At 31.4% G+C, this 13607-nt stretch overlaps 1 protein-coding gene across 1 annotated transcript; it reads left to right on the forward strand.

Annotated features, from left to right (window-relative positions):
* Positions 1-432: 432 nt before the first annotated feature.
* Ube2g1 (ubiquitin-conjugating enzyme E2G 1) lies at positions 433-12809 on the forward strand. The gene is made up of 6 exons (XM_074144142.1): positions 433-623; positions 1122-1224; positions 6918-7015; positions 8399-8577; positions 12403-12506; positions 12579-12809. The coding sequence occupies exons 1-5, from the start codon at positions 578-580 to the stop codon at positions 12481-12483; spliced, it is 507 nt and encodes a 168-aa protein (XP_074000243.1). The 5' UTR covers positions 433-577; the 3' UTR covers positions 12484-12506; positions 12579-12809.
* The last annotated feature ends 798 nt before the right edge of the window (positions 12810-13607 follow it).

Here is a 13607-nt window from a genome sequence, read left to right on the forward strand (position 1 = left end):
ATGTTATGTTGAATAAAACCAAATGCCTTGTGTTGATATTTTTTTGTAAAATAATTATTTTCAGTTAACTGAAAAAATATTATTTAAATGCATTAGAATATGTTCATTTATCTAACTAAAATTGCGATTCACAGCGCATACAGTGACATCGTCGGCTGATGTCATTGCAAGTGGAAGTACTGCAATTGATTTTTTAAATGTAAATGATTTAATATCGTTTTATTCCTAACTTTAGAGGAAATAAACCAAATCAAAAGCTTGAGATGACTATCTTAACTTTTGCAAAAAAATTTTATCGACAAAAAATTATATTTACATTTAATAACATTATTTGTGATAAATAAAATTAATAAAACTATGGAAATGTATTAATTGTTACTCTTGGGGAAAATATAAAAAATTTGGGGAATTTATTTAATATATGGTTGGTGTTGTGGAAACGTGCTATTTTGCAGAGAATTTATGTATATCTACTTGCCAGAAAGATCGCTGGGTTTTTTTAACTATATTATTGAGTCCTGTAATTGTTCTAGCATTATCTTTAGGTCTATTTCTTGAAATTCTACAATTTAATTAAATGTCCGAACCACAATCGGCACTACTATTGAGAAAACAGTTGGCAGGTAAATGTACTCTTAGAATTGTTAAATGTTTTAATTGGGAAATTTTTTATGTATATCTATTTTTTTAATTAAGATTTCTTGATATTTATAGTTTCAAGTGGTTTTTCTTAAATAATAGTGTTAGCAAAATTTTTGAAGTAATATTTCTGGTTTGATGGTATGGAGATTTGTTTTTATTGAATAATACTGTTTGCTCAGCTTCGAGGTTATCTTCATGGTTGAACAAAGTTCTCATTACTAAGCATAAGCAGTGTATATTTTTATTCGAATAAGATTTACGAAAAATTCAGTACATGTTTGTCTTAAAAAATTATGTGCAAGCTAATATTTCGTTTGCAACAGTTAGTAAATAGGTGTTGTAAGTTGGGGCACTATTGCCAAGAGAGAACATTTTTTGATAATTTTCTTGTGTTCACATTTTAACCTATTAAATTTGAAATTGAATTTCTCTACTGAAGCTTAGACACTCAAAATAACACTGTTTTTACAATGTTTCAGAACTGAATAAGAATCCTGTGGAAGGATTCTCAGCTGGATTGATAGACGATGAAGATATTTACAGATGGGAAGTGCTTATTATTGGACCTCCAGAAACTTTATAGTAGGTTTATTGCTAATTTTTATTAAGTATCTATGAAATTGCTACAAAATGACTTTACACTGCCAAAATGTTGTACAGATATCAGTCAAGAAATATCGCCAAAGCTTTGAAGTAATAAATTTAAATAGAAATTCGTGTAACTATTTAAACAAAATGAATATTTTGAAGTGTTAAAATACTTGTATGGAATGGCAGTTTTGCCTGCTTACCCCCACCCCCTCATCCCCAAACGGTCTCAATGGCGCCTACTGGTAATGAATACCCCCTTTTGCCTTTCTGTTATTGTAATGAACACTGAAGTCTGGGTAAAGCTTGAGACATCAGTTTTTTTCTTCACCTAGGTGCTGATTTGTCAGCTATGAAAACTTTTACGATCCAAAACTTGCAATAACGCTTCCTCCTCTTGTCGACAAATCTTTGTTGGGTATCCTTGCGATGCAGATTCTGCAGTTTACAGTGGACGGTAAGAATCTACCATCTTCCGAATGACTCCTGAGCTTGTTGAAATAGTTCCTTAGTAAAGTGGGATGAGTAGCCAACGATGGACTTTGCCATTTTTGTGGCTTCCTTGATGGTTGCAATTTTGAAACATTTAACATTGCCTCTTAATCATTCGAAATTATGTATTTAAAATATTAAATACTTATTTGTGTATGAATAACGTACATAAGCACTATTCACACTATGTATATATCCTTAACAAAAACTTACAGTTTAAAATGTTAAGTATAAGGGTTGATTAAACGCCAAAAGGTACACAAATCAGCAAGTAACATGTCGTTAATACTTCATTCATATTATTTAAGTAATTTTACTGCATTAAATTTCATTAATATTTTTTTGAATTTATTAGAGGTCACAGACCCTTATGCTGGCCATTTTAATCTACAAAATATTTGTTCAAATAGAACACCATTTCTTAGATTGACTGTAATATCTAATCAACGAACTATTAATCACAGGTTAAAAAAAAAAACTTTATAAAAAAAAATATGAGGCTAAAAAATTCAAAAACTTTTTTCAAAAATGCTTGCACCAACATTCATCAATGATTTTGTTTATTTTATTCATTTATTTTTAAATAAAAATCTTAAGTTCTTAAGGTTTAAGTTCTTAATTCGATTAAAGTAATTGTTACTTTATTTAGTAGTCAAGCGTTTTTAATAATAGGTAATAATTAATCTGGCTTTATAGTAAATAATAGTTTTCTTCAATTCTCAATCTAGGTATTCTTACCACAGTGTTATGTATTTGGAATATAAGATATGCATATTTTTATGACAGCTAATTATTCCAGTATTTTACCTACTATAAGTAAAATTAGAGGGACTACATTAAATTACAATTGAGAAATGAATAATTATTGTTGAATAATTTACTGGATATTACCTATGCGTTATTTGTACTCACAAATACTTCGGTAAGAAGAATTCTAGACTGAAATATTGTTTTAAATCCGTGATTCAGATTTAAACAGTAGCCGACTCTAACTTTGTCTTTTTATATTTTAACATGCATGTATATGTGACTATTCAGAATAAAGGGCCTAATAAAGATAAATCAGAAGAATAATTTGGAATAAAGCTATAATAAAGTACCTATTTAATTACGAAGATATAATATACATTTTATTATAATTATAACAAAAAATAAAATATTATGAATGAACTAAGGGAAGGGATTAGCTATGCGGTTAGCGTATTGGATTCTCACGTGGAGGTTCCGGGTTCGAATCCAGCTGCTGACCCTTAGATTTTCTCTTCCTAAGAGCTTCTTACAGCTCACTGGCCGGTGATAGACAGTGTTGTCTGTAACGAGAGAACACTGTCCGGAGGCCGGTAGTGCACTGAAAAAAGCTCCGGGCGCCAATAACCTCAGATGTTGACGCGATTTAAATCAATAAAAAAAAAAATTTATGAATGAACTGGCCAGCATAAGGGTCTGTGACCTGTAATAAATTCAAAAAAATATTAATGAAATTTAATGCAGTAAAATTACTTAAATAATATGAATGAAGTATTAACGACATGTTACTTGCTGATTTGTGTACCTTTTGGCGTTTAATCAACCCTTATACTTAACATTTTAAACTGTAAGTTTTTGTTAAGGAGATAATTGTATAAAATTTCCTAAAAATCTGTCGAGTAGTTTAGAAGATATTTAGATTTAAAATTCCGGTTTCGTTTAAAACAGTGAAATCTTTAATTTCAAATATCTCGTAAACTACTCGATAGATTTTGTTTATATTTGACCTTTATGTGGATACAACTTTTGTTTATAGTTGTGAAAGATTACGTTTAAATCTGTCGAGTAGTTTATGAGATATTTAGAGTTAAATTTTGGTTTCGTTTGAAACAGGGACATTTTTAACTTCCAATATCTCGTAAACTACTCGATAGATTTTGTTTGTATTTCACATGTATGTGGAAACAACCTTTGTCTATAATTGTATAAAATTTCCTAAAAATCTGTCGAGTAGTTTAGGAGATATTTAGATTTAAAATTCCGGTTTCGTTTAAAACAGTGAAATCTTTAATTTCAAATATCTCGTAAACTACTCGATAGATTTTGTTTATATTTGACCTTTATGTGGATACAACTTTTGTTTATAGTTGTGAAAGATTACGTTTAAATCTGTCGAGTAGTTTATGAGATATTTAGAGTTAAATTTTGGTTTCGTTTGAAACAGGGACATTTTTAACTTCCAATATCTCGTAAACTACTCGATAGATTTTGTTTGTATTTCACATGTATGTGGAAACAACCTTTGTCTATAATTGTATAAAATTTCCTAAAAATCTGTCGAGTAGTTTAGGAGATATTTAGATTTAAAATTCCGGTTTCGTTTAAAACAGTGAAATCTTTAATTTCAAATATCTCGTAAACTACTCGATAGATTTTGTTTATATTTGACCTTTATGTGGATACAACTTTTGTTTATAGTTGTGAAAGATTACGTTTAAATCTGTCGAGTAGTTTATGAGATATTTAGAGTTAAATTTTGGTTTCGTTTGAAACAGGGACATTTTTAACTTCCAATATCTCGTAAACTACTCGATAGATTTTGTTTGTATTTCACATGTATGTGGAAACAACCTTTGTCTATAATTGAATAAAATTTCTTAAAAATCTGTCGAGTAGTTTACGAGATTTTTAGAGGTTAATTTTGGTTACGTTTGAAACAGGGAAATCATTAACTTCAAATGTCTCTTAAACTGCTCAATAGATTTAGTTTATATTTCACCTGTATGTGGAGGCAACTTTTGTCTATAATTGTATACAATTTCGTTAAAATCTGTCGAGTAGTTTACGAGTTATTTAGACTTAAATTCCGGTTTCGTTTAAAACAGTGAAATCTTTAACTTCAAATATCTCGTAAACTACATGATAGATATTGTTTATATTTTAACTGTACATGGAGACAATTTTTGTCTATGATTGTATATAATTTCGTTAATATCTGTCGAGTAGTTTACCAGATATTTAGAGTTAAATTTTGGTTTCGTTTGAAACAGGGAAATATTTAACTTCAAATATCATGTAAACTACAGTACTTCTCCCTAAAATGCAAATATTTTGAATCGAATTCATTGATGTAAATAGGTTCACTCATTGATAAATTTAACGTTTGCAGTACTTCCTCTTAGTAGATGTAAGAGCATGATGGCACTTCACAGCCACGTAGAGGAGCTTTAACCACTCCTTCGTGGTAAATTTTATCCAAATCGAACTAAGCGTAATAGAAATATTGGTAATAATAGTTTTAGAAAAGGCCTTACTTGGGGGGGCAAACTCCCCTCCTTATGAGTCATAGCGACGAGACTTTTAAAGTGCAAATCTGTATAAAATTTCGATTCGAATGACACTTCATTCATGAAAATCGGTTCACGTTTCGATAATTTGAAACGATTGCTGTACTTCCCCTTAACAAGTGTAAGAGCAGATCATCGCTTTAATGTTACGTAGGGGAGCCCTAACCCTATCATCCTACCAAATTTTATCAAAATCGGGCTAAGATTTACAGAGTAATTAGCGATAATAATTTTGGAGGGGGCCTTACATAAAGGGGGCTAACTCCTCTCTCATTCGATGTACAGCGTCGAGACCCCCAAAAGGCACATCTACATAAAATTCCGAATCGAATGACACCTCATTCATGAAAATCGGTTCACGCGTTTAGGCGCTACGTTGTTTACAAAAAATGTAACAACAACAACAACAAGAACAAGAACATTTTTTGAAAAAGCCGTTTTTGATCATTTTCAGCATCTTTTTTCTCAAAATCTATCAGATCTAGGTTGGTGCAAAAAAATTACAGTTATAAAGGAGGGTTTGCCCTATATTATAAAGAAAATTTGAGAATTTTATCTTTTATAGAAAAAGAGAAAAAAATTGTCAAAGTTGGGTGTTTTTCAACGTTACGCTTTTTCGTGCAGTTTTTGACGATCAACCCTTATACAACTGTCCTACCGGACAGTTTTAATATTATATATATCTATATATATATATATATATATAATATACTAGTCAGTTGCGAGTTGTTCAAGCCATTTTTAAAAACACTTATTAAAGTAATATAATCTCAGTAATGTCATAATGTACGAAAAGTAAGTTTTGCCGGGCAAACTGCTGTTGTTGATAGCTACTCTTATTCTGTGTATAGGATTGCCTTTTCTTATTTTCTAAGTTAATTTGGTTTATGGCCGTATTTTAGATAACCATGTGTAGAATGTAACCTTTGTAATCCTACCAGAACTTTTTTATCGGTATTTACGACAGGATTTGGTGATTTTCCCCATATAGTATAAGTGACCTTGTGTGGAATCATTGCAATAAATGAAGACTTATGTAATGAGAAACTCAGCTTAGGATTTTAATTTTTTTTATTTAAAGCTTGTCAGCGTCTGAGGACATTAGCGCCCGGATTTTATTTAATGATATTTCATGTGCGATTTGGGTTAAAGTTACTTGCTTCCATCTTTGACACTGTAACTTACAATCTGCCTGGAACAATAGGCTTTATTCATTAAGCTATCTTAATGCTCTCTCTCTTAAAATTAAATCTCTGCTTAAAAAAAAAAAAGTATGAAGTACATTAATGAGTGATTATGCCTTGGATTATTGAGTGGCACTCTTGTGGACTGCTAGTAGCAGAGTCAGGAGAAATGCCTTTCTCTTTAAGAAGATGTATTTTTACTGCAAATTATTGATTTAAATGTTGGCATTCATTCCTGACCTATTCAGCGCATTGTTATCATCAGTCCCCGACTAAGCAGTGTTGGTAGGTTGTCAAATATCAACTTAATTTAAAAGCTGTGACCTGAATATTTGCAAAAGAAATTTTTCTCGATTTTTAACACAAATTTTCATTCGAAATTTATCAGATTACTCCAATATTTTTCACAATAACAAAATAGACTTGTGTATATCTGCCTGACAATAGAGACATATCACATTTTTCGTCAGGAGCAGTAGGCTGATCTGTATGTCTAGCCTACATCCGTGCCAAAGCGATTAATAGATATTAAAAACAATTTTTTTTTTTGAGACGCTAATAAAACGTACAAATTTTCTGAATCGCCTTTTTGTAGGGTTTCATTTATTGCGTTAAATATTTTTATAAGAATCAAAAAACTTTTGTAATTATTTGTTTACTTATTCTGTAATTTAATATTATTTGGTTTACTTTGCAGTGAAGGTGGCTTCTTTAAGGCACATTTATTGTTCCCTAAGGAATATCCTTTAAGGCCTCCTAGAATGAAATTTGTAACAGAAATTTGGCATCCAAATAGTAAGTGTTATTATTTTTGCAGATTAATAGCTTTCGTTAATTTGATTCTTATGATTTATTTATTTTGAAATATTTGAACATATAAAGTCTTTGAGGTCAGGAGCCTCGTTAGTGCACTGCTCCACACGGAATTCTCTCGTTCTGCTTATCACTTGGCAGTGAACTGTAGTGAGGCTACTAGAAAAAAAATATCGAAGGACACTTTGCTGGACTCGACTTTGGAATTTTCAGTGCACTATCATTCCAGTTAAAATTCACTTTTAAAAAGTTGTTTCTTTACACTATTGAGGGTGCCAGAAGGACCATGAAAAATACTTTTTTCTCGTGTAAAATATTAAAATTTCTCTGCAGCCTCATTTTTTGTTTTGTGGGGTTGTAGCTTTTCCACCGTAGCCAATTTCATTAGTAGGAATGTGGTATCCAAAATTTAATTTACAATTTCACATTACTTAAAAATTCTATTATTAGATAAAAAAAATGTAGGTATCAATAAGATAGTGTGAATAAAAAAGTTGTTCGCTAAGTATTAAGAGGGATTGATCTGTTTTTTGTTCATATCAAGCTAACGCATATATCGAAGTTTTTTATGCTTATACTATTGAAATAACATTGGTACCATCCAGGTTTAGATCGTGAGTTGCAGATTATTGTTACTGCTTCTCCTTATCAGCTAGCTACAATGAGCGCAAAAATAACAATGAACAGTAGAAGTAAACGAGGGGAGAAGTTACCCACCGGTAACACCTAACTGCTTCTAAAATGCAAACCTTGAACCAGGAAGTCTACGTAGTTAGGGGTCTGTGTTAACCTAATACATAGTGCGGTACTATTCTAAGAGGTTTGAGCGATTCTGGGACCAATGATAGTTTGCATGAAATTCTAAGAAAATATTTTGATACATTTTTATTTTATCAAGTTTTTTAAATTTTGTCAGATAAAAAAAAGTTCATTAAACAACACATGTTAAAAAAGATATACTTACTAATTACATTTTTATTGAATGTAAATCTAATAAAATATCTAAAGAACTGCAACAATTACACAAAGTGTTTATAGTAAGTCTGCATTGGCTTATCATCTGTGATTTTAGAATTAGTGTTTTAAAAAAATCCGTAACTTCATTAAAAAAAAAGTAAACAGTGTGGCTCAACATATTTTATACAATTTCCTGGAAACAAAATTTTTACTACAACTGTACAGGAAATTATATCAATAATAATTTATTTTCTATCGGGGTAATTTTCCCGTAAACTATACTATAAAGTTATATTTTTTGTTACTGCATAATCAATACCTTTCTGTATTCGATCTTGTGAATTCACTTTATATAAATTACGTAAATTCTTAGCCAATTAAAACTTATGTAATGAATGTATTTTTTAGTTGAGAGAAATGGAGACGTATGTATTTCAATTCTTCATGAACCAGGAGACGATAAATGGGGCTACGAACAAGCGAGTGAAAGGTGGCTTCCGGTTCACACAGTAGAAACGATACTCATCTCCGTAATCTCTATGCTAGCAGACCCCAACGATGAGAGTCCTGCCAATGTAGATGCTGCGGTAGGTTTACTTTTATTTGTACATATACAATTAACAATAAATAAGTAAACATGTAACATATTTCACGTATTACGTAGTTACTGCATACACTGTCAGCAGCGTCCCATCTGCCCCACGGTCGTCTTTCAAATATACAATCCTTAAATGTGTGCCATCTGAAACACACATTCCCACACGGTGATCACACTCATTCTTAATGCTATATGGCAGCATTTCTGCAATGATAGTCTTCTTCATTGTATCCGAAGAAGTTCCTGGACAGATGCAGGCAACGAGGACTGTAAAAGCTGTCATTTTTAAACAAATCCCCAGATAAAGGTATAGCAACGCAATTTCGAAACACTGATTTCGACGCCTCAAAACAGTGAATACCTTACTGTTCCGTCGCAGAAAATATATGATTTCGGACATAAATCTCCCCTCAAAAAAGTTTTCCTGAATTCATTCATACAACTAAATTCATTCTTTACTTCTTTTAAAGTTTTACAAGCGTTCTTTCTCTTTTCCTTACTGCTCGTACGTGGTAGTATTGTACTAGTCTCAAAATGTCGTACATAAATCTTTCTCCTTTTACTGCTTTTAAATAAGTTATGTTCCCTTGAAAAGGAAAACGTTTTTAGCGCAAGATCTCTCACGCTCTCTCTCTCTCTCTCTCTCTCTCTCTCTCTATATATATATATATATATATATATATATATATATATATATATATATATATACACACACACATATATATACACGAGGGTCGTTTGAAAAGTCCATGCAAAGTCAGAGAGATAGCACTACTGGCGCGTATCGAGGTTATGTTTAGTTAGTAGCATCTCTTGGAAGAACACACACCAAGTTTCAGCCAGATCGGTCTATTTCTTTGTGTTTGGCATTCGTTTGAATCGAGGAAGTCGAGTGATTTTCAAAAAAATGGACGAAAAAGAATTTCGTGTGTTGATTAAACACTACTTTATGAAAGGCAAAACGCCTCAGGAGACTAAAGAGAAGCTTGATAAACATTATGGTGACTCTGCACCTTCGATTAGAACAGTTTATTAGTGGTTTCAAAATTTTCGGAGTGGCCATATGGGCACAAGTGACGCTGAACGTTCTGGACGCCCTGTTGAGGTTACTACTCCAGAAATCATTGATAAAATCCATGATATGGTGATGGATGACAGAAGAGTGAAGGTGCGTGAGATTGCTAGTGCTGTGGGCATCTCGAATGAACGGGTACATAATATTTTGCATAAACATTTGGACATGACAAAGCTATCCGCAAGATGGGTGCCGCGATTGCTCACGCTTGACCAAAAACGAAATCGTGTGAAGTGTTGCAAGGACGGTTTTCAGCTGTTCCAGAAGAATCCGCAGGACTTTAAGCGTCGTTTCGTCACTGTGGATGAAACATGGATACATCACTACACTCCTGAGACCAAAGAACAATCTAAACAATGGGTTACCAAGGGGGAATCTGCGCCAAAAAAGGCGAAGACCGTTCCTTCGGCCGGAAAGATTATGGCGACTGTCTTTTGGGATTCGCAAGGAATAATCCTCATCGACTATCTGGAAAAGGGTAAAACTATTACAGGTGCATATTATTCATCGTTATTGGACCGTTTGAAAACCGAGCTGCAAGAAAAACGCCCTCGATTGGCCCACAAAAAAGTCTTTTTCCATCACGACAACGCACCAGCTCACACCTCAGCAGTTGTGGTTGCAAAATTAATGGAAATAGGGTTCCAACTCGTTTCACATCCCCCCCTATTCTCCAGACTTGGCTCCCTCGGACTACTATTTGTTCCCCAATATGAAGAAATGGCTGGCGGGAAAAAGATTTTATTCAAATGAGGAGGTGATTGCAGAAACGAATGGCTATTTTTCAGACTTGGACAAATCCTATTATTAGGAAGGGATCAACAAACTAGAGCAGCGTTGGACGAAGTGTATAAGCCTAAAAGGAGACTATGTTGAAAAATAAAAAAGGTTTACCCCAAAAAATAAGTAGTTTTTATTTTTGCACGGACTTTTCAAACGACCCTCGTATATATATATATATATGGGGGCGGGGCTTAGGAATATGGCATCCTTAATTATTTTTTTCCTCAAAATTATAACATTTTAGTGGTATTGGAAAATGGCAGGAAAGCATTTTTTTGTCACACTTCAAAGCTGGCAATAAATGGAGCAGAAAAATTTATACCTGAGGATCTCCTTACTTACTCTCAGTGAAGAGTAATCTCCCCTATGTGATCACACATTTAAAATCAGAAGATTTAGGTTTGTGCACTTATATTGAAAAAATCTATCATCCAACTACTTACTGTGTATTAATAGTTTAATTTTCACAGTTAAACACATCGCAATAAAAATATATTGACAAACACATCTATAGCCTTTAGAGCATTATCTTTCAAACCAAAAGTTTTACAATCTGGAGAATTTTCCGCTTTACCCTATTTGATAATAGCGAAAAGACGACAGGACCCCTGACTTTCCTACATTCTTATGTGTATGATGTCAAAATATTTACGTATTTAGGATAATAATGTAATTACTTTTCTTAAAATACCAGTCTGTTCAAACACAGAAGAACAAATAAAATAGAAAAGAAAAAAGAACAAATAATTGATGGCATTTGAACTACGTCTGCAATTATACAACACAAAATATATAAAACCAAGACTTGTAGTAAAGTGAAAAATGATGAAAATCAAAGTAATCAGAGGGACAAAATATAAAATAATAATAATAATGTAAATAAGAGAAAGTAAAAAAGAAGATATAAATAAATTCCCAACTGAAATAAACGTAGATAGAACCTAAACTATTTTAGAAAATGGTATTTTAGCAGTTCATAATAATTTGAAAGGTCCATGAATTCTTTTCGAAAAAAAAATGCATGACGCGCTTAATTTAGAATTGAATGAAACCACTTAATGTCCCTTTTGGAAACCTTACGTGGTTGATATCACTTCTGTTTTAAGCAACCGCTACAAAAATACCTCAAGATTTATTATGCGAATTTCAGTTTCCTTCGACAAATCATATTTTTTCTGCGAATTGATCCCTTGTTGCTTAAACCACATCTCTGTAAGGTTATAGTATTATCTTCATCTAATCTATCTCCTCTGTTTCTTCTGAAATTCTGAGAGCTTTTTAATCTTCATTGAGAATTCTCACAATTTTCAGTATCTGACTTCATATCCTTTTAAACTTTTCAAACATTGGGTTTTATTAATTTGGCACCCATTCTACTGAAATAACAGCTCGAACTTAACTTTTAAGTTCTACTTGATAATTTCTATACATATGTAAATACAGGTAGATCCTCCATAACCACCAACCACAACTTATTTTATTCTAAATCAGTAATTAAAATAATAATAAATTTCACAAGATATCATCAATTACATTAATTTGTCATAATTTGGAAATTAGACACTATATTATTATACTATCTCGATAAAATAAATGAAAACAACGATAAAGTAAACTATAACGATAACGAAATAAGCTGACTAAATAAACAACCAATTAAAGCAGCACCAATTAGATAACAATAAAGATAAAACTAATTGGTTATTAGACACTAAATAAAAGTAGCGAACAGTAGCATTGCAGCGAAGGATAGCCAGTCAGAAAGAAGCACAAAATAGATTAGATGTAAACCGAAGGTTTTAGACTTTTTTTAGAACAAAAATTAGCACGTCAGAAATTGTATATTATCAATGAACTAAGTGATTACAGCCATTCGCTTTCCCTACAAAATAAAAATATGGTTAGGAAGGTCATGTGTGTTTCACATCAGATTTTTAAATGAAATTAATATTTCAGAAGGAATGGAGAGAAAATTTCATCGATTTTAAACGAAAAGTAGCGAGGTGCGTTAGAAAAAGTCAAGAAGAGTGCATTTAGGAAACTATCGACTTTACGTTAAGGTAATAAAAAATAATTATTATTGTTAAAAAAATATTTTTAAATTTTTAAAATATATATATAACATTTTACAGATTTAACTATTCAGGGAAAACTTAATTCGTGGAAGATATGATGCCTTGGAGCTGGCTTTTTTAAAAAAATAAAAAACCATAATAGAGTCCAACTTGTATTTGTCTCCTCAGTTTAGTAAATAACTCATGTAATCCAGTTCAACGTGATTGCAATTCAAGTTTTTTAAAATGAAAATATAATAACATTGTCATGAATGCTGAATTGAATTCCATGCAACAAAAACATACAAAGTAAGCCAATTATAATTTCATCAGCATTCAAGAATGATTAACTATTAAATTGTGTTTCTGTTTCTAAATTTTACATTACTATCGTTTGTGATATAACATAAAAACACTTGGTTTGGAAATTTTGAAAGTATTTTATCATGTCTTAATAGTTTTTAAAAATGAAAAAAAAAAGAACTTGGCAAACTACTCATTTTCTTTAAGTAATTTTCTTTTATTATATATATATATTTTTTTTTAATTTATTTTACATTTATGAAATTGTCAGACATTATTAAGTCTGTTTTAATTGAAATGAAATGGTATATATAAAAAAAAAAACTGTAAATTTTGTAAATTAACATATATTACTCTGCTAGATTTTATTGGTAGAATTTGCTTTTTATTGGGTAGATTGTAATTATTGTTCACATATATAATTGACCAAACGTTTCGACATGGATGTGTGCCTTCTTCATAAATAGACTTGCCAAGCAAATAGTTTATTGTAAAATAAGCCTCTCTCCTTCCTTAAAATATATTTGTAATTGTTACCCAGTGAAAATGTCTGGCATATTTAATCTTGCTATGTTTAAAGTACTGCAGTCTCAGGAAAAAGATTTGATGAGCTTTTTTGGGTATTTTGGTAATCCTATTTAATGATGGCAAGTTTTGATTAATGGTTTGTCATGTTTAGTGTTTATAATCACAGATTTTCATATGATGCCCGTACAATAGGCTGTTTGTGGCAGTTATGTTGATTATATTTTTATTATGTTGTTTATTTAGTATAAGTAGTTTGTAAAATTGAATTAGGTATCT

The sequence above is a fragment of the Rhodnius prolixus genome, unplaced genomic scaffold, assembly GCF_049639745.1.
Source record: "Rhodnius prolixus isolate KJV_2025 unplaced genomic scaffold, Rpr scaffold_48, whole genome shotgun sequence".
Classification (NCBI taxonomy): Eukaryota; Metazoa; Arthropoda; class Insecta; order Hemiptera; family Reduviidae; genus Rhodnius; species Rhodnius prolixus.

Excerpts from the sequence above, each read along its gene's own strand:
- Ube2g1 (XM_074144142.1), top strand. The coding sequence starts at position 578 with ATGTCCGAACCACAATCGGCACTACTATTGAGAAAACAGTTGGCAG. Across the intron at positions 7,016-8,398 it reads AGAAATTTGGCATCCAAATA|TTGAGAGAAATGGAGACGTA; the intron begins GTAAGTGTTATT and ends TGTATTTTTTAG. Across the intron at positions 8,578-12,402 it reads CTGCCAATGTAGATGCTGCG|AAGGAATGGAGAGAAAATTT; the intron begins GTAGGTTTACTT and ends TTAATATTTCAG.